This window comes from Scyliorhinus torazame, chromosome 6 (assembly GCF_047496885.1).
Source record: "Scyliorhinus torazame isolate Kashiwa2021f chromosome 6, sScyTor2.1, whole genome shotgun sequence".
NCBI classification, from domain to species: Eukaryota; Metazoa; Chordata; class Chondrichthyes; order Carcharhiniformes; family Scyliorhinidae; genus Scyliorhinus; species Scyliorhinus torazame.
This window is the reverse complement of record NC_092712.1, coordinates 258762633-258790155: the sequence shown is the minus strand read 5'-3', so window position 1 is coordinate 258790155 and position 27523 is coordinate 258762633. Positions and strand designations below refer to the sequence as shown.

General features: G+C 44.2%; 1 protein-coding gene across 1 annotated transcript; it reads right to left on the bottom strand.

Moving 5' to 3' along the window:
• Positions 1–27343, bottom strand: LOC140425388 (CD83 antigen-like). The gene is made up of 5 exons (XM_072509594.1): positions 27185–27343; positions 26793–26917; positions 15047–15275; positions 14009–14082; positions 1–7409 (listed from the first exon to the last, which is right to left on the bottom strand). Exons 1-5 carry the CDS (start codon positions 27234–27236, stop codon positions 7320–7322), a joined length of 570 nt encoding a protein of 189 aa, XP_072365695.1. The 5' UTR covers positions 27237–27343; the 3' UTR covers positions 1–7319.
• Between the last annotated feature and the right edge of the window lie 180 nt (positions 27344–27523).

Below are 27523 nucleotides of genomic sequence, written 5' to 3'. Positions count from 1 at the left end.
TACTTTATACATATTTTGTTTTATTTATTATTGAAATCATGACTCTTATTTATTATTGACATCATGACTCAATACAATTTAGAGCGATGGAGTTAGCAAGATTGCACAATAAAGTTGTGTGCTGATAAAAGACATGCTGTCAAAGTCTTGTAATCAATCACTGGAGAACACATTGGGGAACTGTTGTCTGTATACTTCTATTGTACTTCTATTCTATTATTATATTGTCTGTAGATACATCTGATTAATTCAAAGAAAGTGCAATCCTAGACCTGCTCAGTTTTCCTTTTCTCCATGGCAACATCACCACCAGAGATGACTTGCCAACCAACCAATCTTTTCTCATGCAGTTTAAATTGTTTTTTCCTTTGAAATTTGGCATTCTTGCAGCACGGTAGAAATCCACGGTAGAAGTGGATATCATTGTGGCTTCACAGCGCCAGGGTCCCTGGTTCGATTCCCCGTTGGGTCACTCTGTGCAGAGTCTGCATGCTCTCCCCGTGTCTGCATGGGTTTCCTTCGGGTGGTCTGGTTTCCTCCCACAGTCCAAAGACGTGCAGGTTAGGTGGATTGGCAATGATAAATTGTCCTTAGTGACCAAAAAGGTTAGGAGGGGTTATTGGGTTACGGGGATAGAGTGGAAGTGAGGGCTTAAGTGTGTCGGTGCAGACTCGATGGGCCAAATGGCCTCCTTCTGCACTGTATGTTCTATGCGTCTGATGAGTGTAAGGTGACAGCTTGTCTCTTTATTCAGCTGTACTACCAAACAAAGTCTTTGTGAGACCAGATAGTTAACTGGTGCATTCCTTGATTCATTATTTATCTGTGGACAGGTGGCGCAACAATAGATAAAAATTTATTTAGACAGAATATCTGTTTATATTTTATGCATGAAGATTCCAGCTGTAGGATAAAAGTGGTCAATATAGGAAAACTGCACGCTTGTTATGTTTCGAGTAAATATCTCAAATTTCTGACAAGAATATTTCATATATTAGTGCAGCATACGTTTATATCCAGCTTCTCAACAACATGAAGCCAGAGCTACAGCATTTAAATGACCTGGCTATTTGTGACAAGCCAGGCTTCTCGCAATATTCTTTATTCATGTTTACAGTAAAAAGAACATTTCTAACAGTTCGGTTTCTCATGCAAGCTGAAACCTGTACATATCACTTGTTGAACCAATGAACGAACATGCTCCTGGATTATTATTTATCCTTTCCACAAATTGCATATTACAAAGCTGGATAAGAGCTCATTACTCTTCTATCATACTCATGTTAATAGGATAAAAAAGAAACACAACCAGAAATCACACCTACCACATCTTCACACTAACACACCATTCCACCACACCAAGAATAAAACACTGCAGAAGAGAAAATCTACAATACCTAATTCAAATACAATTAGTTATAAATCTAATAATTATGTTATCATGTAATATGAAAAACAAAAACTTGACAGGGACTTTTAATTTTGGATGGTGTGTTTCCAAAATGTCCAGTTTGTCCTCGCAATGATCCCGTTTCCTCCGCTATGCTTTCTAATGAATTCACTCAAATACCTCTATTACATTTATAATGTTTTGAATTAGACTACTTGTACGAACATTCTGTCATAAAATGTTTGACGAGGTTGCGATAGATAACAGATAGCACTGTGGGGAATATAGTGAATAGAACCAATTTAATTCCCAATTAAGTTTCAGTTTAATATTGCAAAGACAAAACAGTATATACGAGGACCCCAGAGATGATCTTTATCCTACTTGCTGACCATAAAACACTCATGTATTTATCATTCATGGAGTATTACTCTAGCCATGAGGTACAAACTGTATTCCACAGGACCCCAATCATCCTCTTTTCCTTTCACCCACAATGGCTGGAATTTTCCAGCCATTCTTGTCAGCGGGATCTTCCAGTCCTGCCGACAGCAATCCCTGTGGGTTTCCCGGCGGCGACTGCCTCCGCTGCGTCCTGCCCAATGTTTATTTCTCCAATTCTCCCCAAAAAGCATGATCCCTTATTAATATTTCAAAGGCACTGACAACCCTCGTCAAAATGATAGTCATCTTGTACGAGCATTTATAGCGAGTTTTGAGACACAGAAGCCCGATCCCATTCCCACTTTAAGCTCATCCATGCACTTCCCACAGGGGCCACTGAATTGCTGAGCAGAGATGCTGACCGACTTCTCGCCTCTCAATCACAGGAACACCAAGGACAATTTCAGTGCCTTTGTACTGAATGTTACGATGGACATTCAGGACACAGTGTAAAAAGCAAGTCCCAAGCCAGCATTTATCAGCAGTGGGACTTTACCACAGGCAGCCTCCTAATTAGCTGCCTGTGGGCACAACATCCAATTCAAGACATTGAGCAGGCTCCTGATGCTGCCGGCCTAATCACAGGGTCGGCAGCGCTTATGCCTCAACAGTGCCAACAGGAGAGATGGGCTCTACCGAGGAATTCAGGACACTTCAGGTCGACAGAAATAAATCACAGGGCCAAATGGCAGAGGAGAAACTCCTCCTGGGAGCTGGTTGGGGCCCTGGGTGCTGCCCTCCCTGCTTGCAGCAATTCTTTGGCCCACTGATCATTCCTCCCACCCACCTCCCTGACTGCACAAGGGCAGCGGTTTCCATTTAGACAGTGGACACCCTCCCATGTGGCAGTTGCGGTGAGAGGTCACCCTATCTGAACACCAACTTCCAATACAATGCCAACTGTTGGCCAGTTCAGAATGGGAGGGTGCTTGGTGCCAGTAGTCTGTGAAAGATACCTAGCCTTCAAAACAGCTCAGATTTCATTAGCAGCTAAAGAAGTAAAAATTGCTCCTGTAGATTTCGAACAGAAAATGCTTAGGCCTCGGTCCCAGTCATAGAAAAATGGAGAGATGGTTACTTCAGTTGTTTTAATCCAACAAAGGTATTCTGAAGATATTGCTGAAAAGAGACATGTTGTCAAAGCTTTTTGTCTTGCTTTCATCAGGACAAACGTGAAAGTGCCAAATTTGAAACAATCGTAACAATTTACACTACAGGACAAAAGGTTGATTGGTTGGCCAGTCAACTCTGATTGACCGATGCATTGCCATGACAAAACCAAAAGGAAAGTACTGCTATCCAAGCTCCCAGGTAACTCAAAAAAGGTGCAAAGCCCGAACATATTCTTTTAGTTTGCAGAGAAGTGGTTCCTGTGTATGAATGCATGTGACTTCTAGCAAACATAAAAGAATCACATTACAAGCTCAACTGATTATTTTAAATTAGTTGTTATTGTAGCTATTAGCACGCTCAGGATTGTTCAGCAAGTGCTGCTCAATAGCATAATCACATCAAACAGTAGAAGTTTTGTGTATGGTTTTGCAGATATGGGCTGGTTGAGTACGGTCTGTACTCCACCTATTATGAACAAATAAAGAAGATGCTATTTGATTGATTCAGTCAGCCACTTGTTGGGACATATGGTCCATGTACTTGGCTTCACAGACTCATTTCAGTGCCGGTGAGATACAGGTAATTAGGCCATACAAAACCAATGTTAGTGAGCCCTGGATCTGTATGGGATCCATTATCTATATCATCTATTTGGACATTCATGGTGCCATTAAAAGAACTCTGCATGCAAATTGCTCAATTAGTAAGTTCACTGAATACAGATTTATAAAATGGCGGCACATCTATATTGCCATAATATACAGACCTGGCACAAATGTCAATGACTTTCTTCAATGGCATGTTTGTAAATAAGCCTGCAATGCTGAACAAGCACATAGACAAGGTAATGCTATCAATATGCAGGTTGTGCATAGTATTTACATTTACATTTGCCGAACAATTCCGAGTGTACTAATAGCTACTAACCAATTGGAAAAAAATAATCCAATCCTCAGAATCCTTGAGAGATCCTGAAGATTGCTCATTCATCCGGTTTTATCCTTTTAAAATTTTTTAAAATTTTTTAAAAAATTCTCCTCCATTTTCACATTTTCTCCCATATTTACATCCATCAACGATAAACAATAATCAGCAAGATATGTCAGTTCCCATAATAACAACAGCGATCCCATTTACCCACCAACCCCCAAACCTCAACCCGCATGTTTACATAAACAAATGACAAAAATAAATCAGGGATTACCCGTAGTAACCCTTAATCTTACACAGCCCCCCCCCCACCCCACACCCCGGGTCTCCAGCTCCTCCCGTCCACTGCCTCTTGTAAAACTCCTCCCCCTACCCTCGGTTCCTTCCCCCCCCAACTTTCCACCCCGGCTAGACCACTCGGACCCTGTTCTGCCAGGCTCCGATGGCCGCAGCCCCTCCCCCCACCTCACTCCCGTTCACTGGCCGGCACACACCGGCCAGCGTGGAGGCCCCCGTCCGGGTCCCTTTCCCACTTGCCCGGCCCCAGGAAAGCCCAAAGATCCCCTTTTAGCACACAAACCCCGCCTATCCACCTACAGCCCAAAGAACTCTCATTTCGAGTGAAAGTCCCGTCCCTTCCCTCGTCCAAATATATACCACCTTGGCTCCTTTAATCTCTACAACCGCGCGCAGTGATACAAAAAAGAAGAAAATACAGTCATGAGGTTACATCGGCACATGGCCATTCCTCAATTTGTCAGTTCTGCCACAGTCCTTCTGCTTTCGCAAACTCCTCCGCTGCTTCCGCCGTTCCAAAATAAAAGTCCCTGAGCTTGTAAGTCACCCTCAGCTTCGCTGGATATACAATGCCGCACCGCACCTTGCTAATGTACAGTGCCCTCTTCACCCGGTTGAAGGCACCCGGTTGAAGGCAGCCCGCCTCCTTGCCAGCTCCACCGTAAAGTCTTGGTATACACGTATACCAGCTCCAGCCCACTGCACCACCCGCTTCTGCTTGGCCCAGCTCAGGACCTTCTCCTTCACCCTGTACATACGGAAGCACAGAGTCACTGCCCTTGGCGGCTCACTCGCCTTTGGTACAGGCCTCCACGACCGATGAGCCCGATCCAGTTCATATCGGGAGGGGTCCTCCCCCATCCCCAGTAGTTTTGCCAGCATTGCGGCAAAATACTCAGTCGGCTTCGGTCCTTCAACTCCTTCGGGCAGCCCCACAATCCTCAAGTTCTGTCGCCTGGATCTATTTTCCAGGTCTTCCATTTTTCCTCGCAGATCCTTGTTAGTATCCATCACCTTCCGCATCTCCTTCCCCATCGAGGCAAGTTGATCACCGTGCTGCAATACCGTCTCCTCCACTTCCTTCAGCGCCTCCGCCACTGCGCTCGCCACCTCCGTCCTCACCGGGGAAACCGCCTCCTCCACCAGCGCACTCAAAGCCTCCCTCATCTCCTTCCTCACCGTCTCCATGCATTTTTCAATCTGCGCCAACTGCTTTTCAAATTCCGCAGCCATCACCTTGGTTATTTCTTCAGCCGTAAGCAGTGTGGCCTTCCCTGGTGCTCCAGCCTCCATTTTTCCTGGTGACCCCGCGATGACCTTTCCACTCCCCGACGGACCTCCAGCTGGTTTTTTTTCGGCCGTTTTTCTGCTCACCCTCGACATTTTTCTTTGGGGTTTTTTCCCCTCCTGTGTCCTCTCGGTTCCTCCTCCGTGCCTTCTCCCTTCTTCTGCCGCCTCCGCGGACCCTGGGACCGGGCTTAAAGCCCCAAAATTGCCGTTTCCGAGCGGGTGCTCTCCATTGTGCGGCCGCCTCCCGCCCGCCGTCACCGAAAGTCCCATCCGGTTTTATCCTTGACCTTTGCTTTCTTTGTGAAGTTTTTATCCTGAGGGTTGGCCTGCATCTCAGCCGTTATCCTGGACATTGCTCCCTGTTCATCATGTTGCTTGATATTGTCAATTTTTAAATAATGTATTTTTTATAAAATGATACGAACTTGCTAAATCAGCATAACCAAAGGTACAGGCCATCACACTGACATTATACTTTTCCCTGTAGGAAGAAAACAATTGACAACAGGAAGCAATGTCCAGGATAACGGCTGAGATGCAGGGCAACCCTCAGGATAAAAACCTCTTCGCAAAGGAAGCAACGGTCAAGGATCCCGAGGATTGAAGGCCGAGACACCATTACTGCACCATGCACCAGCGCCAAGGCAGCCTACACCCTCGGCTCTGGCAGGGGTGGGGTGGGGATGACTCAACTGGCTCAACCACTTTCAACGCCTCATGACTAGCATCAAGAATGGGACAAAATAGGACCAATGTTCGGAAGGCCAAACCAACATCAAGCCTCGAAGATAGGATATGTTACGCTCCATGTAATTCAATATGCCCAGCCTCCAGATCAAGATTCCAGAAACATGACACCCAATTCTCAAACTCGAGCTCCTCCACCACTTCATTTTGAGAATTGGGCTCAGCAATACACCCCTCCCCATCCCCTTCTCTCTCTCTCTCTCTCTCTCCCCCGAATCTGTCAGGATGGACGACAAGCCAAGCAGCAAGATCTCAACAGAGTAGACATTGCATTCTACCAAGGACAGTGCTCTCTCTATTACAAAAAACTTCCTTGCGCAACTCCATAAAAACACTCTTGGAATTGAGCCTTGATGACCTATATCGCAAAGCTGACATTTTCAGTCGGAGCACCATCTTCATTGGCAGCCATTATCCGTTGGTGCATAGGGCACTGTCAGGGCAGGAACCCGTTCAATAGCAACGGCACCATTGAAAGCAAGGCCGCGTCTCATCCACCACGAACAAATCAGCTCTTTCACGCCGAGACACGAGCCAAACATTTCTCGGGACATGAAAAGACAAAAACAAAATGTGCACTAGAATGAAGACGGATTAAAAGAGGAGCAAAACTGGAGCTCGCAAAAATGCAGCCGCTCCCACAATCACATCATGTGTCTCCACCCACAGATCCCACCCCATGTGCCTTTTCTGAAACACCCGGGAGCTTGGGGAGCTCAGTTCCCCCATTATCCTCTCCATGGCAATGCCTCAGCCAATCAGAGTCGACTTGCTAACCAATCAGCACCCTTTGCTCCTTGTGATTGTTTGAAATTTGGCATTCGTGAATGTCCTGATGTGTGAAAGAAAAAACGTTTTAGCAACATATACTTTTTCAGAAATATTCAAGTTATATATGCCCAAGCAACTGCTTACACGAATATCGGTAAAACTGCCAATGCTAGAACTCTGGCATAAAGGCAATCTACTGGAAATGCACAATAGTTTTCAGATCTCTACTGTTCTGCTGAAAAGATCTTTAATGTGATCAGTAGCCTATTTTTTTTTCTCTTTATAGATATTCATTGATCCATGACCTGAAAGTTCATTTTGTTTTTACCGATTGTTTTCAGGCACCTGGCAGTGTTCCGATAGAACTGGTTAGTTCATTGTTACATTTCTTATAATCTGAAGGACCATTATATTTTCTTGCATAGATCTGAAGCAAAAAAAAAAAGAAATTAGCATGACAATTTTACATTGGTAGCTGAGACAAATTTCAGACCCATTCTTAAATTTTCTCTTAAATTCAGTCACTGTTCTCTCCTGTCCTCAGACACCACATCCCTTATCAGGAACCATCTTTACTCCAGCATGTAGGCATACAGTAGCATGTTTGATGGCAATAACACAAGACATCCCACCTCATTATACGGACTGGAAAATGCACGTGCTATCTCTTGCATTTGTGAACGGCAGACTTCAGCAGAACAGTTACAAAAAAACTAAGAGCCATCCTTGACTCAAAATGTTGACAATCTCCATGCTTATGGCCAGACCTGCTGAGTTTTTCCAGCACTTTGTTTTTAAACTCAGGTTTCCGGCATCCGCAATATTTTGCTTTTATATCAAAAATTACCCTGTGTTATTAAAGCAAAATGAAGTAAAAACTATAATTATTTTTCATTTTATAATCTCCAGAATAGAAAATTAACAAGCATGCTCCATTAACCCCGTTTAGGGGGGTAAATACAAATTTTCTGAACAATAACTCACCTGGACCCGAGCAGTTGTACCGCAAGAAATTGTTGTCACTCTCTGTGCCCGTCTCTTTTACTACTTCTTCCCTATTCCCCAGCCTGTGTGTCTCTTTGTCCTTTGGAAATACAGAGTCTGATCTCTGGCCCTTGTCCAGCTCTCCACGAGGACTGCCAATCAAACCAGCTACTGTTTCTACAGGTGAAGGCTCTGTAAACTATTCCCAATTGAATAGGCCTGCAGTTTGCGGCTCATTAAGGACTCTTGTGGAACTCCCAATCTTGAACCAATTTTGATGGTGATTAAATGGCGTGTTGCTTTTTAAAAAAAATAATAACATTGTACTCGAGAAAGTATCATTCAATTAACAACTTTTTGGTAAAAACTTTTAAACTGCTGAAATTGTCCACCCTATTTTCCATTATTATTGAAATTTGAACAACCTCATTGCAGCTCTAACGATAAAAGCAAAATACTGTGGATGCTGGAATTTTGGAATAAAATAGAGAATGCTGGAAGATTCGGCAAGTCTGGCAGCATCTCTGAAGAGAGAAACACTGTTAACATTTCAAGTCTATATGGCTCTTCTTCAGAGCTAAAGAGAGAGTAAAATGTGAAGGATTTGATACTTATTTTATACTGGGGGTGGGGGGGGTGGGATGGTGGAGCAGGTGAAGCAAAGAAGGTGGCCAGGGATAGATCAGGAGAGATTTGACAAAGATGTTTTGGGCACAAGACAAAGAAAGTGTTAATGCTGATGTTACGGACTGAAGAAGGTCCTGACAGTGGCCGGCAGATAAATGAGCACAAGGACAAGCAAGACTAGGACGGAGCTGAGAGGATAAAAGCACGAGACTGAGAGTGGAGTCAGAGCTATAAAACAGTGAGATTTAGAGCAGAGCCAGGGAGATAAAAGAGTGAGACTGAGTGCAGAAGCAGAAGATTAAAGAGCAAGGGAAAGAAAGAGTGAGACTGAAAGCGGAGCAGAGAGATTAAAGACCATGAGAAAGAGTGAGACTGAGTGTGGACCCAGGAGATTAAAGAGCGAGATTATTGAGAGCTTGGAGTTTAGAGCTCCTGAGGTGACATCAGGATTCAAAGGTGACGCAGGGTAACTGGAAGCAGCCAATAGGATGAGTATGGTCGGGTAAGTATTTACTAGTTTTATTGCTTATAGTTTGCACTGTCTATATTTTGTGATGTATAGTTTGCAAGGGCTATATTCTGTAATAACGAGGACCAGGTAAGAAGAGCCCTAGAGTAATTGATATTATTTGATTGTACGTATCTTCCGAAAGGTTCAAATTAAATGGGGAAGTCATAACAGGAGAGTTCAATGCGTAGTGTGCTCCTCATGCTGTATGAGGGATGCCGGGAACATTTCCAGTGCCTAAGGGTCAGCATGTGTGTGGGAAGTGTCTCCAGCTGCAGCTCCTGGAAGCCTGGGGTTTAGATCTGGAATGGCAGCTGGCGACACTGTGGAGCACTCGCGAGCGGAGATTATCGTTGATAGCACATATAGAGTGGTGGTCTCACCACAGGCTAAGAAGGGAATGGGTGACCACCAGGCAGAGCAAGAGAATGAAGCAGGCAATGCAGGAATCGCATGTGGTCATTCCCCTGCAAAACAAATATACACTTTGGATACTGTTTTTTTTTGGGGGGGGGGGGGGGGGGAAATGGCCTCTCAGGGGAAAGCAGCAGCAACAGCCAAATTAATTGCACCATGATTGGTTCTGCGCCACAGGGGAGGAGTAAAAAGTGCATAAATGCAAAGGTTATAGGGGATTCAATTGTATGGGGAATAGTGTTTTTGTGGCCGCAAGACTCCAGGATGGTATGTTGCTTCCCTGGTGCTAGGCTCAAGGGTGTCTCAGAGTGGCTACAGGGTAATCTTGGGCGGGGGGAAGAGGGTGAACAGCTAGTGGTCCCGATAGACATTGGTACAAACTACATAGGCAAATAAAGGGATGAGGTCCTAAAAGCAGAGTATAGGGAGCTAGGAAGCAAGTTGAACAGTAGGACCTCAAAGGTAGTGATCTCAGGATTATTACTAGTGTCACGTGCTAGTCAGAGCAGAAATTAGCAGGATATAACAGATGAATACATGACTGAAGAGATGGTGTGAGGAGGAGGGTTTCCAATTCCTGTGACATTGGGACCAGTTCTGGGGGCGGTGGGACCATTACAAACTGGGCCGGTTACACTGAGGCAGGACCGGGAGGATATCTTATTTGCAAAAGTGGTTGGGGAGGGTTGAAACTAAAGTGGCATGGGGTGGGAACCATGCAAGGAGTCAGAGGAGGGGGAAAACACTGACAACAACAAAAGAAAGAAAAGGGAATAATAAAAGTGATAAGCAGAGAATTCAGGACCACAGTGAAAAATAATGGGAATGGGACAAGGAATGTTAAAAAGGCAAGCCTTAAGGCTTTGTGCCTTAATGTGTGGAGCATTCGCTATAAAGTGGATGAATTAATCACGCAAGTAGATGTAAACAGGTATGATATGGTTGGGATTAAGGAGACAAAACTGCAGGCTGACCAGGGATTGACCATCCAGGGGTATTTAGGAAGGATAGACAAAAAGGAAAAGGACCTAACCCTAATTTGATGGCATTTCTGGCTAAAGAGGAAATTAACGCAACAGTGAGAAAGGATATTAGCTCCAATGATGTGGAATCTGTATGGGTAGAGCTCAGAAACACCAAGGGACAAAAATATTAGTGGGAAGTTGTATATAGACCCCAAAACTGTAGTGATGATGTTGGGACTGACATCAAACAGGTAATTAGAGATGCATGCTTTAAAGGAACATCTTTAATTATGGATGACTTTAATCCGCATATAGATTGGGCAAATCAAGTTAGTAACAATATGAACGGGAGGAATTCCTGGAGTGTATATGGCATTGTTTCCTGGATCAATACTTTGAGGAAGGGGGGGGGTCCTCATAGAAACCTATAACAGTCCAGCAGGACTAGACAGGGTAGATGCAGGAAAGATGATCCCGATGGTGGGCAAGTCCAGAACCAGGTGCCGCAATCCAAGGATACAAGGTAAACCATTTAGGTCTGAGATTAGGAGAAATTTCTTCATCCAGAGAGTGATGAGCGTGTCACAGAAAGCAGTTGAGGCAACATAGCAGCACATTGGCTAGCACCGAGGCTTCACAGCGCCAGGGTCCCAGGTTCGATTCCCCGCTGGGTCACTGTCTGTGCGAAGTCTGCACGTTCTCCCCGTGTCTGCGTGGGTTTCCTCCGGGTGGTCTGGTTTCTCCCACAGTCCAAAGACGTGCAGGTTAGGTGGATTGGCCATGCTAAATTGCCCTTAGTGTCCAAAAAGGTTAGATGGGGTTATTGGGTTACGGTGATAGGGTCAGGGTGGAAGTGAGGGCTTAAGTGGGTCAGTGCAGACTCGATGGGCCGAATGGCCTCCTTCTGCACTGTATGTTCTATGTAAAACATATATGCTTTCAAGAAGGAGTTAGATACAGCACTTAGGGCTAAAGGGATCAAAGGATATGGGGGAAAGTAGGTACAGGTTATTGAGTTGGATGATCAGCCATGATTGTAATGAATGGCGGAGCAGGCTCGAAGGGCCTACTCCTGCTCCTATTTTCTATGTTTCTAGAAAAGTAAGATAGCAGAATGTATTAATAGCAGAACAAGGATCAGTGCTCTGTGAAAGCAAAATTTAAGAACAAATAGCAGATGGCCATGTGGTGAAGGGAGATGTATTGGGACAAAAAAAAATCATTAGATAAGAAGTGCAGTCAGGATGGAGGAGAAGGTTCACAGCCTGAAGTTGAACTCCATGTTGAGTCCAGAAGGCTGTAAAGTGCATAACTGAAAGATGAGGTGCTGTTCCTCTCGCAGCTCTTAAGATATTGCATTTGTGATTAAATGTTTTTAGACTTTCCTTGGTATTAAGTTTGCTGAACACTGGAACAGGCCAACCCAACAAAGAGCAAGAAAGGTCATTTGAATTTCAGACACCAAAGTGATACCCAGGAAGTTTCACTTCATGAACTGGTTCATCCAAATCTAATCCAAATCACTACCGTTTAGCTGTCACGGGAACTTTAATCCCGTGAGCTAAATTTGGCCGAGCATTTCAATATAAATCACAGCGAAACCTACTTGGGATAAATCAAAATATGACAGTAACAGAATGCAAAATGTCTTTGATAGAAATGGTTACATTGATGTTAGTTCTTCCATGCCACACTACAGCTTGTCACTGGAATGTGATATTGAGACTTTGCATTCCCCATTCTTCTGGTGGGGACACGTCCAGTCCCTGCATGCCAGATATTAAAACCCGTGTGTGTGGAACATCAAAAAATGAACGCACATCCTGACACTCTATGGTGCAGGCACTGTTGCAGTCATTTGGATTTTCAATGCCACTTTGCCTTTATAAAAAACTTTATTGGAATCCAGTTCCACGTATACTCCTGTGTGTCATTCATAGAATAATTTTGCATTCACATTATGTGCCTGCCATTTCTCAATATGTACGATCGATGGGCATGACCCAATATGGAAGTGTAAATCTGGGGGGAACAAAATGATTGTTTATAGTTGTCTCCAACAGTGACTAGCATTGCGTTATCAACTGGTAACGGCAGGGGGGTTCCAACAGATCTGACCCCCATTCTTTGACGCATATTTTCCATTATTTGGACTAACAATGAAAGAAGTGACACCTATCTAGGACAAAGGTTCAGCACAACATCGTGGGCTGAAGGGCCTGTTCTGTGCTGTATATTCTATGTTCTATCACACCCATGCCATGAGGTGCTTCTCAAACCTTTCTAAATGGGTCTGGCCACTGTCTCCTCAGACAGGAAGAATAAAGTAATATTAAGCCTGTATGGTAAATTACATTTTCACCAGTATAACAGATTTGTGAAAATTGGGAAATAGCAGTAGCTTTGAAAACCGTATCCTAAAGACAAATTAGAGAAATTCGGTATCATCTTCTCTATGACAACACATATCAAAAGATAATAATCATACACTGGGAAAGACTTTTGTGGCATGGTGGCACAGTGGTTAGCACTGCTGCCTCAGCACCAGGGAACCGGGTTCAATTCCGGCCTTGGGTCAGTGCCTGTGTTGAGTTTGTAAGTTCTCCCCGTGTCTGCATGGGCTTCCTCCAGGTGCTCCGGTTTCTTCCCACAGTCCAAAGATGTGCAGGTTAGGTGGATTGACCATGCTACATTTCCTCGTCAGTGTGCAGGGAGGTGCAGGTTAGGTTATGGGGAGAGTGGGCATGGGTAGAGTGCTCATTTGAAGGGTCGGTGCAGGCTCGATGGGCTGAATGGCCTCCCATTGCACTGTAGGGATTCTATGACAGCTCTCGGGAAAAACAAACAAATCCTTAAAAAAATGCTTTCATAAATTCTTACGTATTCTATGTCCAGTATAGTTTCAGATAAAACTGGTTATAGAACATACAGTGCAGTGCAGAAGGAAGCCATTCGACCTATTGAGTCTGCACCGACCCACTTAAGCCCTCACTTCCACCCTATCCCCGTAACCCAATAACCCCTCCTAACCTTTTTAGTCACTAAGGGCAATTTATCATGGCCAATCCACCTAACCTGTACGTCTGTGGGAGGAAACCAGAGCACCCGGAGGAAACCCACGCAGACACGGAGAGAACGTGCAAACTCCGCACAGCCAGGGAGCCAGCGGGGAATCGAACCTGGGACCCTAGCGCTGTGAAGCCACACTGCTATCCACTTGTGCTACCGTGCTGCCCACATGATATGTTACTGAAAATATAACTGAAACAGCGTCTGAATACTTAATTTAAAATAAATTTAGTGTATCCAATTTTTTTTCCAATTAAGGGGCAATTTAGCGAGGCAATTCACCCATCCTGCACATCTTTTTGGGTTGTGGGGGCGAGCCCACTCAGACACAGGGAGAATGTGCAAACTCCACAAGGACAGTGACCTGGGGCCGGGATTGAACCCGGTTCCTCAGCGCCGTGAGGCAGCAGTGCTAACCACTGCGCTATAGTCGCTCAATAACATCTGAATACTTACACCAATGAAGATTATGAGGACGAGAATCATCAAAACAAGGGGCACGATAATCCACCATCTTTCAAACCGGATATCTGTATCAAAAAGTTGTATTGCTAGTCTCACGTTCAATAGAAAGCAACTAAATAACTGGCAGAACTAACTTTCCAAAAACCAGCAAAATGATACATTTTTGTAGTTTATTGTCTATGAAAGGTTACCAGGCATTCATTTGCTTGGAAACTTCGAGATGACGCACTGGTGCTCAATGTTTGCTCCTGGGATTTGGCGCAATCTGAAGATGCTAGTTCAAAGTAAATAATTTACTGCTCGTTTTAACATCATGCATCTGCCTATCCAGGTGAATGGAAAAGATCCCATGCCAAATCATTTGAAGAGCAAGTGAGTTATCTCCAATGTCCTGGCCAATATTTACCCCTCAATCAACATCACTTTTCACAGTAACTTCATTGTTAATGTAAACCTACTTGTGACAATAATAAGATTATTATTACTAAAACAGATTATCTGATCATTGTCACATTGTTGTTTACAGGAGCTCATAGCATGCAACTTGGCAACCGCGTTCCTATAACACAACCATACTTCAAAAGTACTTCACTGACTGTAAAATGTTTGGAAATATCTGGTAGTCATGAAAGGCCCTTTTAAAATGCACATATTTATCAAATTCCTTTTCAATGTACACAACAGCAACCCCATTGGTTACTTCACCAGAGAAGTCAAATCAATGGTGACTAAGTCCAGAAGTATTTCAACACCTTTGTGGAAGCGCCGTCAGCTGTATATGATGAATGTCCAGTACCTTCTCAAAGCAATGCAGTTGGGCAATCAATGTACCCTTGCCAACAATGCCCACACCCAAAGAAACGATTTATGAAAAAAAATTGACATTGTGGATTATTTGAAATCTCAAGTTATCACGTAATAATGTGTAAATCTTTAAAAGATCCTGAGAATCTGGTGATCTATGATAAATGCAAATACTACAAGTTAAGACAGGACTATTTAGTATCACAGCAACAGTAATACACTGACCCTTTTCACGGAGACCCACGTCTGCTTGCTTGTTTTGTTCACCAAGTGGTGCCCACAGGGAACACTGATATGTCCCAAAGTCCTCCCTGGAGACATTGTGAATAATTAAGCAATAAGGTCGAGCAGAATCTAACTCAATCGGTCCATTGAAACCCAGATACTTCCTGGTGATGTTCTCTCGGAAATCTTTTCGAACAATTCCTGTTAAACCAACTCCATTATCAATTATCTGTAAAAGTAAAACAAATAACATAACTAGTATTTCTATGGAAACTCCAACATTAAAAACGCTGGCATTAAATATTTGGAACCCAGCAACTGCAGTGCAGAGATATTTAACATATTTGTAACAAATTCCTCTTTCCATTACTTTAACATTATTTTCCTAGGGTAGTCCAGGAATAGAGGCTAGAATAAAAGGTAAGAATCGTAGAATCCCTACAGTGCAGAAGGAGGCCATTCAGCCCATCAAGTCTGCATCAGCCCTTAGACAGAGCACCCCTACTTAAGCCCACACCTCCACCCTAGCTCTGTAATCCAGTAACCCCACTTAACCCGTTGGACACTAAGGGGCAATTTTGCACAGCTGCCTCACAGCTCCAGGGACCCAGGTTCAATTAGGTCTGTATGGAGTTTGCACTTTCTCCCAATGTCTGCATGAGTTTGCTCCGGGTGCTCCGGATTCCTCCCACAGTCCAAACATGTGCAGGTTAGGTGGTCATTCTAAATTGCCCCCCTTAGTGTTACGATCAATGTGAGGAGTTACAGGGATAGGGCGAGGGAGTGCTCCTAGGTAGAGTGCTTTTTCAGAGGGTTGGTGCAGACTTAATGAGCCGAATGACCTCCTTCTGTACTGTAGGGATTCCAAGGCCAAAAGCCGATTGCAGGGGTGTGGGCTGGGCTGTACATTGCATAGAATGTAGAATGGCAATCATCTTTTGATACAGATCTCAAGTGCCCCACCCTCCTAACTTGAATATCACTTTTTGGTGTTTTGACCCACCCCGCACAACACAATTGGAGACAGTCATATGTACTTTCTCAAATTACATTAAGCTTCTAAAAACTACAATATAATTATGGTGTAAGCAGTCAGGATTAAAATTAATAGTGGACAGGCGTAGGAAAATAACTTTGGAGAAAGAACATTTGCAACAACTAGTTGCCGAGTGATAAATTGCTCAATTGGGCGCAAACTGATCCTGCATCAAACTGGTAAAATAGCATTTTGATTCTACTTATTGAAAGTGGATGTAAGGAAACACCGATTATCATACAAGCAATCTACAATGACCCAAACACAGCTAGATTTGACAAGTTTTACTGAGGTCATTTTATTGCAGTGCTATTTATAGTGAATGGAAGGAGAATGATTTTAACTTGACATAAACATCGTTAATGGGACAGGAACAGCCTCAAAATGATCTCAGTAGACTTACTGCCTGAATAGCGCAATCTTCCATTTTTACAGAGGCCTACGTGAAGGCTTTCAAAGCATAGACCTTTATCAGGCACCTTTAACGTGACCTAATTCCGTTTTACTACATGACTAGATAGGAGTGTGTGCCATGCATTTTAGGAGCATTTTTACTGTCAAATTTTCTCATGGGCTCTTCAGGTTTAAGTTTTAAATTAAATATATCTACCTGCGAATCCAATAAAATAATTTGGCACACCAAATCCCCAAGCACCTCTCTCATGATGGCAATCGTCCTAGTTTTATCTTGTTGCAATATTGTGCTGGTCTGAGTTCAGCCAGCTACATCAGAATGCCCATTTGGGATGAGTAGGTCATCCCAAGCTACTTTATATAATGCAGTACAGGTCCGAGCCAAAATGGAGATGATTGGGTAATTCCTCCCATCATTCATGCCAACACCACCACACTGCTGTAGGTGACTAGAATTGATTTTGTGTGTGTAATTCTTTTATTTAACTATGTTGAACTCACTGCATTTTATTGGGGGAAATAATCTTGCTGCAGTCTGTAGACTGGTTTCTGTAGTTTTCATCATGGATTCAGAGATTCTAAATTAAAACCACAATTCCCCCTGCACTAAAACTCATTGGCTGCCAGAGTGGTGTCAATATTAACTCCGATTTAATAAGGCCTGGGCGTGAAAAATCGGCTCTGGCCTCTTTACTGCTGGATTGGTTGGCCAGCACGCTCAACCCATCAGCCACCCAGAAGTTAATATCTACCTTAAGCAACGTCAAGTTTCCATGGAATGTATTGAAATCTGAAACAGACTCTCTTGTCCAGCTCTTCACATTATAACCTAATTCTGCTTTCTAGCTGCTGGTGAATGTGAGTTGGACAAGCTAAGCCACAAAGGATTGAGGCTAGTACAGTCAACGGGAACCTGGCAGCAAGCTGGGGATGGATACCAGGCACACAGGGCAAGAGGTGATAATTACCAAGCCAAATACTGCAGTTTCCAGGAATCGGAATTAAAAATCGAAAATCCTGTAAATACTCAGCAGGACAATCAGCATCTTTTTAAGGGGAGCAGTTAATATTTGCAGGCAATGATCGACCATCAAAACCAAATATTTTACTTGAGGCAATGAATTGTGGGACGCGCCAAACCAGTTTAATCCCTTGTTTAGAATACAATAGGCACGTAACACCTAAACAATTTGATGCTGGTGTGCCTGTATGATTGAACAATGGAATTTTGATTATAAGTCAGAGATTGATGACGGATTTGATAGTTTTGGATCCACTGTAAAAGGCATAAAAAGAGATGATCATGTGAATGTGTAACTACTTCAATACATCGGAGGAGGTAGTAGAAACATCACCAAATTGTAAAAATATTTTCAATTACTTTAATAGAATAATGTGCACTTCACAGGACCTTCTCGCATAGTAGGAGCTCATTAGTGCTGACTGTCATTCCTGTTCTATGTGTTGGATGTTTGAAAGAACAGTCCAATTTAGTCTCACACCCCTACATTTTCCCCAAATCCCTTCAAAATTATTCCGTTTCATGTTGAATTCCTTCTAAAAATCTATAAAATCTGACTCTACCACCCTTTTAGGTACTGTTCCAGATCTTAACAACCCTCTGTGTGAAGAAATATCTTGTTTTCGTTTTGCCTCGATTTCTTCCGTCAATTACCCTAAATCTATGACCTCTGGTTATTGATCGACTTGCCAGAGGAGACAATTTCTCCCTAGTTGTTTTATCAAAATCTCTCATAATTTTGAATACCTCCATTTGGTCTGCCCTTAAATTTAAAACTTCTCTGATCGGAGAACAATCCCAGCTTTTCCAGATAACTGCAATCTTTTAGCCTTTGCCATTCTGGCAAATCCCCTTTGCACCTTCTCCAAAGCCTTGACGGCTGCCTGAAGTGTGGTGCCCAGAATTGTTCACAATACTGTAGCCAATGCATAAACAGAGATAATGTGTACTTGTTTATGTATTCATTTCTCTAATATCTGATGAAGAGTCATATTTGTCTCAAAATGTTAACTCCTGTTTCTCTCGGCACAGACACTGCCAATTCTGCCGCGTTTTCCAGCATTTACTGCTTTTATTTCAGATCTCCAGCATCCGCAATATTTTATTTTAATACCTTCTTATTTCACCAGTCCATGACACCCTGAAATCTGCTATGATCTGGCTTACTATTTACTATGTTGCAAAAATATTGTGTCTGCAATCTTCAAAATTGTGCTCCTCAGACCCAAGTCCAGGTCACAGCAAAAGCCCCAACAGTGATCTCTGGGAAACTCCATTACATACTTCTTTCCAGTCAGAAAGGCATCTGTCCACCATACTATGTTTCCTATCCCTCATATACTCGAGCAAATTATGTACTGGAGTTACTACTGCTCCCTTTAATACTATGTGCTTTCAATTTTCAAATAAATCTGTTATTTGGTACTTTATCGAGCGTTTTTTAAACATTCATATGCACCTCAACTGCATTATCTTCCATCAACCCCGTCTCACTTCAAAGAAATTCCTCCTTGTTTTACATTTAGTTCTTCTGTCTGTCATGAGAATGTCACTTTATGAAATGGTAGTCTGCTAAAGTTACTGCAGTGATGTCAGAGTGTGGGTGGAGCTGAGCTCTGGCTCTGCTTTATAGTTTCACTTTGGGAAAAGCTTGGGTGTGTCTGTGTTTTTTTGGTTTAGTTTCAGTGTTGGAGCTGCAGTCAGCCACAGAAGGTGTAATGTTATCTCTGCCATGTAAAGATGATCTTTTGATCATTTGGGGGAATTCAGAGTTATAACTGTTCTCAGTAGTGAATTTAAATCTGATGTGCTTCTGTTAAAAGGTTTTTTTAAAGACTTATGGATGCTAAAAGGAAAGTAAGGATTACTTAGTGTTGTATTTTTTGGGGGTTGTATTTGAATTGATGTTTGCTAAGATGTTCACTGTATGTTTGAAAAGGGTGAACTTGAGTTCATAGAATAAACATTGTTTTGCTTTAAAATATACTTTTCGACGGGCGGCACAGGGGTTAGCATTGCTGCCTCACTGCACCAAGGTCCCAGGTTCGATCCCGGCTCTGGGTCACTGTCTTGTCTATGTGGAGTTTGCACATTCTCCCCGTGTTTGCGTCGGTTTCGCACCCACAATCCAAAGATGTGCAGGCTGGGTGGATTGGCCACGCTAAATTGCCCCTTAATTGGAAAAAAATAATTGGGTACTCTAAATTTATTTTTAAAAAGATACTTTTCGATTTCTGCTGTACCACACCTGCAAAGTGGGCCGTGTGCTCCCCATACCACAATCTAGTAAAAGTTGTGGGTCAGGTGAACTCCTTGATATACTTTGGGGTTCTCTAACTTTGGGGTTCTCTAAACCTTGGCCCATAACACGTCACTGACCCCAAATCTACGACCTTTGGTTATTTATTTTTTTAATTTAAAGTGCCCAATCCACCTACACTGCACATCTTTGGGTTGTGGGGACGAAACCCATACAAACACTGGGAGAATGTGCAAAATCCACATGGACAGTGACCCAGAGTCGGGATCGAACCTGGGACCCTGGTATCGTGAGGCAGCAATGCTAACCACTGCGTCACCGTGCTGCCCTTGACCTTTGGTTATTGACCCCCTTGCCAGAGGGAACAATTTCTCCCTAGATTAGCCAGATAAAATTTGTATTTCAATAAATCAGTTCAAACGTTCCTATGAACCCATACTTCCTCACGTGAGAATTTATTTGTCTTTGATAATGGTAGCTTTCCTACCTTTTAAAAAAAATAATCTTTATTGTCACAAGTAGGCTTACATTAGCACTGCAATGAAGTTACTGTGAAAAGGTCCTAGTCGCCACACTGTTAGGATGTTAGACTGACTGATTTGTCGTTACCAGTTTTACCCTACAAAATGTGTGTGCAGAAGAGGCCATTCGGCCCATCAATTTTGCACCGATGCATGAAAGACCCTGACCTGCCCACCTAATCCCACTTGTTAGCACTTGGCCCATAGCCTTGTATGTTATGGCGTGCCAAGTACACATCCAGGTCCGTTTTAAAGGATGTGAGGCATCCCGCCTCTACCACCCTCACAGGCTGTGCATTCCAGACCATCACCATTCGCCGGGTAAAAACATTTTCCCTCAAAATCCCCCTAAACCTCTCACCCCTCACTTTGAACTGGTGTCCCCTCGTAACTGACCCTTCAACTGAGGGGAACACCTGCTCCCTATCAACCCTGACCATACCCCTCCTAATCTTGTATACCTCAATCAGGTCACCCCTCAGTCTTCTCTGTTCCAGAGAAAACAACCCAAGCCTATCCAACCTCTCTTTATAACTTAAATGTTCCATCTCAGATAACATTATGGTGAATCTTCTCTACACTCCCACCAGTGCAATTACATCCTTCCTATAATGTTGCGACCAGAATTGCACACAGTACTCCAGCTGTGGCCTCACCAAAGTTCTACACGCTCCATCATGACCTCCCTGCTTTTGTAATCTATGCCCCAATTGATAAAAGCAAGTGTTCCAAATGCTTTTTCACCGCCTTATTAACCTGCCCATCGGCCTTCAGAGATCTCTGGACAAATCCACCAAGGTCCCTTTGTTCTTCGGAACTTCCCAGTGTCAGTCCTTTCATAGTATACTTCATTGTTAAATTACTCCCTCCAAGTGTATCATCTCACACTTTTCAGGGTTAAATTCCATCTGTCACTTATCCACTATTACCGATCCCGTCTATATCTTCTGAGAACCCAAGACACTCAACCTCACTGTTAACTACCCGGCCAATCTTCGTGTCATCCGCAAACTTACTGATCCTACTCCCCATATGGTCATCTATGTCATTTATAAAATGTCAACCAATTGGGGACCCAGCACAGATCCATGTGGTATGCCACTGGTCACTGGCTTCCAGACACTAAAGCAGCGTCTAGAATCATCCTCTGTCTCCTACCACTAAGCCAATTATGAATCCACCTTATCAAATCATCCTGTATCCCATGTGCATTTGCCTTCTTTATAAGCCTCCAGTGTGGGACCTTGTCAAAGGTTTTGCTGAAATCCATGTAAACTACATCAACTACACTACCCTCATCTATGCACCTGGCCACATGCTCAAAAAATTCAATCAAATTTGTTAGGCATGACCTCCCTCTGACAAAGCTATGCTGACTATCCCTGATCAAACCTTGCCTCTCCAATCCTCTAGTCCTTTATTCCCCACTTCCATTACAAAGGAAGACAGAGAATGTTTCTAAATTATTCGTGGGATGTAAACATCTCGGTGAATTCCAACATCTATTGCCCATCCCTAATTGTCCAAGGGAAGGTGTTGATGAACCATCTTTCTGCTGTATGTACACATGCTGTTATGGAGAAAGTTGCAAGGTTTTGCAGTGACAGTGAAGGAACGGCAATATAGTTCTAAGAAAGAATGGTTTATGGCTGGAGGGGCAGAGCTTGCAGGATTAGAAGATGCTGTCAAAGAAGCCTTGGCAACCTGCTGCAATGCATTTTGTGGATGATGCATACTGTGTGCTGGTGATGGAGGGAGGGAACATTTTAAGGTGGTGGATGGGGTATGGGCTGCTTTATCCTGGGTGGTGTCAAGCTGCTAGTTTGTTGTTTGAGCTGCGCTCCTCTGGGTAAGTGAGGAGCATTCCATCATTCTCCACACTTGTGATTGGTAGAAGGTGGACAGACTTCAGGGAGGTAGGCTACTTGCTACGGAATTCCCAACTTCTGACCTGCTCTTAAGCCACATTTAAGTGGCTGATCCAGTTCAGTTTCTGGTCAATGAAAATCCCTGCCATATCCCTGTAACCCCACGTAACCATTGGACACTAAGTAGCAATTTAGCATGGCCATCTATCCTGTGCATCTTTGGATTTAAGGGGAGAAGATTCTGGTCAAAACGTCTACCATCTTTATATCAACACAAAACATTAACTCGGAGGGCGCAATCTGACAGCCACGCTGCACCCGAAAAGCAGCTGGTGCGCTGCAACATGGCAGATAGAAGCCGGATGGCCCCGCTCCAGAAATCTACTCAGCTCACAACCACTTGCGAGATCTAACTTGATCTTGCGAGACGTTGTGATGTAATCACTTTGTGTGATCACTTTTTAGCAAACCTGGATATTAGAGCGACACAGCTAGTCTCACTTTCATATGTAATTTCCCGAGGTACCCGAGGCGTCGAGACCTCAGGCGAGCGCCTGGTCTCCACAAACGGGGACCAGACCAACAGCACTTGTGGGGGTTTCCCAGGAGCTCCGAGGCGCCCAGGTGCATACCCTTTGGGCAGAGTGGTACCCTGGCACTGCTGGTGCCAGCCTGGCGCTGCCAGGGGCATTGCTGGGGTGCCAGGTTGGCACTGCCAAGGTGCCAAGCTAGCATTTGTGTGTGGTGATCAGGCATGGGGTCCCCCGAATGGGTGTTGGGGGTTCAGGGGGGCCATGGACCCTCCCATAGTGCATTGGGGCTTGGGGTCACGTTGCGGGCCTTGGGAGGAGTTCCGGCACGTGGAGCTCCTTGCTATAGAAATGGGGGCCTCAGCCCATGCTCCCCGCTGAAGCCCCTTATTTAATGTGGATGGTGTTTTATAGCCATGTGCTTTTCGACGCTGCGAACGCTGGGAAACACGCGGCCAAATGCACTCGCTATGGGATTTTGTTCCCATTTAGTTGAATTGCACCCTGTTTCTGGCTCCACAGATACCGCCAGACCTGCTGAGTTTATACAGCGTTTTCTGTTTTTGCTTTCTTTCCTTGTTGGACTAGAAATGTGCTTACTTAAATAAATGCTCTTGTAGACATTTTAAGAAGTTCAGACTTCCTTCCCCTGTATTCTTGCCTCCTCTCTTCCCTGCCAACATATATTAGGGCAACGTAGGTCCCCCACTATTAATTTTTTGTTAAACTTCCTCTGAAACTTGCCAATAGATGTGTTCCTTGATCTCCTTCTCACTCTTTGAAGTCTATAATAAATACCCAGTAGATCGAACAGTTCGTATTTTGTTCTTTAACTCTACCCAAATAGATCTGGTCTATAACCCATGGTATATTGCCCCTGTATTGAACTGCAATATTATCTTTGATCAACACGACTTCATCTATAGCCAGGAATTTTCAATTTCTATTTGGGTCCATGTTTAAACTAGGTTGCCATACAACTACTGTATCATAACCTAATTTGGCAATTTGTGCTCATACCTCATCAAACCGCATTTGTAACACAAGTCTGCTACTTCCTGCTTTGCCCCTCCTTCTTATCTGTGCAGCTTGTTTCTCCTCTCTTGTTGCCCCACCCCGAGCAAATGAGTTTGACTCCTCCCCCACAACACTTAACTTCCCCAAATCGCCATTTATCCCAGCTCTTTTCAACTTGTAGAAACTCTCACTGTGGGTGTTCTTGCTCCACCGACTGGTGAAACTAAAATGAAGCAGCTTGGTGGAATTTCCCCAATTTACTTTCTGCTACACAGACCTAAAATATATCTTGGCCTAGGCTGTTGGACTTTAACCTGGTGTAGTAAGATTTCTTATTGTATAGATATAGACTTTGCAGTGCAGAAGGAGGCCATTCGGCCCATCAAGTCTGCACCGGCTCTTGGAAAAAAGCACCCAGCCCAAACCTCCAGTTTATCCCCATAACCCAGTAACCCCACCCAACATTAAGGGCAATTTTGGACACTCAGGGCAATTTAGCATGGCCAACCCACCTAACCTGCACATCTTTGGACTGTGGGAGGAAACCGGAGCACCCGAAGGAAACCCACGCACACACAGGGAGAACGTGCAGACTCCACACACACAGTGAGCCAAGCTGGGAATCGAACCTGGGACCCTGGAGCTGTGAAGCAATTGTGCTAACCACTATGCTACCGTGCTGCTCTTGTAGTTACAAGTAAGCCTTGTTCCATTTGATTTTGAACTACATTTTATAATCACAGAGCATGTGGTAAATCAGCTAGTAAAAAAATAAACAAAATCAGATTAATTTCCTTCACTATCACTGGGTCAAAATCCTGGAACTCCCTCTCACGCCAGCACATGGACTACAGCAGTTCAAAGAAGGTGGTTCTTCACCACCTTCCCAAGAGGAATAAACACTGGCCTAGCCAGCGATGTTCACATCTTGCGTGCAAATAAACCAAAAGGGGCAGCACGGTAGCATTGTGGATAGCACAATTGCTTCACAGCTCCAGGGTCCCAGGTTCGATTCCGGCGTGGGTCACTGTCTGTGCGGAGTCTGCACATCCTCCCAGTGTGTGTGGAGTCTGCACATCCTCCCCGTGTGTGTGTGGGTTTCCTCCGGGTGCTCCGGTTTCCTCCCACAGTCCAAAGATGTGCAGGTTAGGTGGATTGGCCATGATAAATTGCGCTTAGTGTCCAAAATTGTCATTAGTGTTGGGTGAGGTTACTGGGTTATGGGGATAGGGTGGAGGAGTTGACCTTGGGAAGGGTGCTCTTTCCAAGAGCCGGTGCAGACTCGATGGGCCGAATGGCCTCCTTCTGCACTGTAAATTCTATGAAAAAAACCTTGTTTTATGAATCAACACTGCCATTACATTTTTAAAAAAATTTAGTGTACCCAATTCATTTTTTTTTCCAATTAAGGGGCAATTTAGCATGTTCAATCCACCTGCCTTGCACATCTTTAGGTTGTGGGGGCGAAATCCACACAAACACGGGGAAATTGTGCAAACTCCACACGGACAGTGACCCAGAGCCGGGATCGAACCTGGCAGCTCGGCAGCGTGAGGCAACAGGGCTAACCCACTGCACCACAGTGCTGCCCTTATGCTGCTATTATAAACCTTCAACACGTCATCAATGAAGATGAACATCTTGCCAAGGTCATCCCCACTACTTGCCTCCAAACAACGGTGCAACCTCAAACAAACCATTGTTTGCAGCCTACTACTCAGCCTTCAGAACAGTGACCACGACACCACACAACCCTGCCATGGCAATCTCTGCAAGACGTGCCAGATCATCGACATGGATACCACCATTACACGTGAGAACACCACCCACCAGGTACGAGGTACATACTCGTGCGACTCGGCCAACGTTGTCTACCTCATACGCTGCAGGAAAGGATGTCCCGAAGCGTGGTACATTGGCGAGACCATGCAGACGCTGCGACAACGAATGAACGGACATCGTGCGACAATCACCAGGCAGGAATGTTCCCTTCCAGTCGGGGAACACTTCAGCAGTCAAGGGCATTCAGCCTCTGATCTCCGGGTAAGCGTTCTCCAAGGGGGCCTTCAGGACTCGCAACAACGCAGAATCGCCGAGCAGAAGCTTATAGCCAAGTTCCGCACACATGAGTGCGGCCTCAACCGGGACCTGGGATTCATGTCGCATTACATTCATGCCCCACCATCTGGCCTGCAAAGTCCTACCAACTGTCCTGGCTTGACACAATTCACTCCTCTTTAACTTGGGATTACCCCATCTCTGGATCTGTAAAGATTTAATCACCTGCTAATGCTCGTATTCCAAGCATGGTCTGGCATCTTTGAATCTGTCTATATATATGTTTCTGGAACATACCTCTTCATTCACCTGAGGAAGGAGCAGCCCTCCGAAAGCTAGTGACATCGAAACAAACTTGTTGGACTTTAACCTGGTGTTGTAAAACTTCTTACTGTGCTATTACAAAGGTTGGGGATGAATTATATCAAGATAAAAGCAAATTACTATGGATGCTGGAATCTGAAACAAAAACATAAACTGCTGGACCTCTCATCTGGTCTGGCAGCATCTGTGGAGAGAGAACAGAGCTAATGTTTGGAGTCAGGATGATTTGAAACTAGAGGAGATTTATACTGCTGGGGGGGGGGGGTTGGAGTGGAGCAGTGGGGCTGAATAGAGGGCCAGTCATAGGTGGAGATTGACAATGATGCTGTGACCAAAAAGACAAAGGGAATGTAATAATGGTGGTAATACTATGAAGGGTGCTGATAGTAGCACATTAAGAGGGTCTGGGTGTGTTAATGGCAGAACAGAGGTCAGCAGTGTGTCAAAAGACAACTTGGAACACGGGGGGGGGGCAAATGGTGTAGGAAGCACGGGGGGGGCAAATGGTGTAGGAAGCATACCTCCAATTAATTACAGATTCTGTTTACCGTCAGTTTAAACAGCAATTTGCATTTATATAATACGAAGTAAAGCATCCTAAGGCGGGGTGAACATTAACTTCACATTATAAGGCCGAACCTGGCGCTAGCGCACATGACATTATGAGGCCGAACCTGGCGCTAGCGCACATGTTCACCTTGTACCAGCTGATAGCCCTGTACTGGAGTCCAACTTGAAAGTCTGCTTTGCAGGGTAACCTTGCTGTTTCTCCACATTTTACAGCAACCTCGGAGATGCACTCCGCGCCCAAAACCATCAGAACTGCAAAAACAAGGAACATCAAAGGTAAGCGTTATACGACGTGTATAAACTCAACATTAAATGCTGCTGCTCTTCGGGAAAGAAACACTACTTCGAAAATATACAACAAGAAACAGTCCTTCGAAAATATACAACAGACGTAACAAAAAAAGGGATCTACCAGCCTGGCCCTCAGCTCGGCAGTGGGCGTAACATCAGAGTCTGTTCAGGAACCATTTTCTCTAACAATAAAAGACTCACTTTGGAGAAACGGGGTAAAACATTTACCTTGGACACTCAGAAACCAGTGTCGGGAGTGGTGAGATGTTTTTCGGCCCATGTTTAAAGTATCATGTGGAGAAACAGCAAGGTATTTTCTCGGGGTGGCTGGAAGTCAAGACCTTTCCCGACAAACGACAACTCGCGGTTAAACTCGTTTCCTGTTAGTCGTCTCAAAACGAAACCTAAACCGATTCAAACGCCGTGGCAGTGAGGAGGCGATTCAATCCTATTTATTTTATTTGTCGTGGACACAGTGTGTCCTCGAAGGAAGGCCCCAGATATACCAATAATACATTATTAATTAATATTTGTCGAGTTATTTTGTTACGCTTTGTTGGTTGGAGA

Excerpts from the sequence above, each read along its gene's own strand:
- LOC140425388 (XM_072509594.1), bottom strand. The coding sequence starts at position 27,236 with ATGGGCCGAAAAACATCTCACCACTCCCGACACTGGTTTCTGAGTGTC. Across the intron at positions 26,918-27,184 it reads CTGGTTTCTGAGTGTCCAAG|TTCTGATGGTTTTGGGCGCG; the intron begins GTAAATGTTTTA and ends TTGTTTTTGCAG. Across the intron at positions 14,083-15,046 it reads CGTGGGTCTCCGTGAAAAGG|ATATCCGGTTTGAAAGATGG; the intron begins GTCAGTGTATTA and ends TTTTTGATACAG.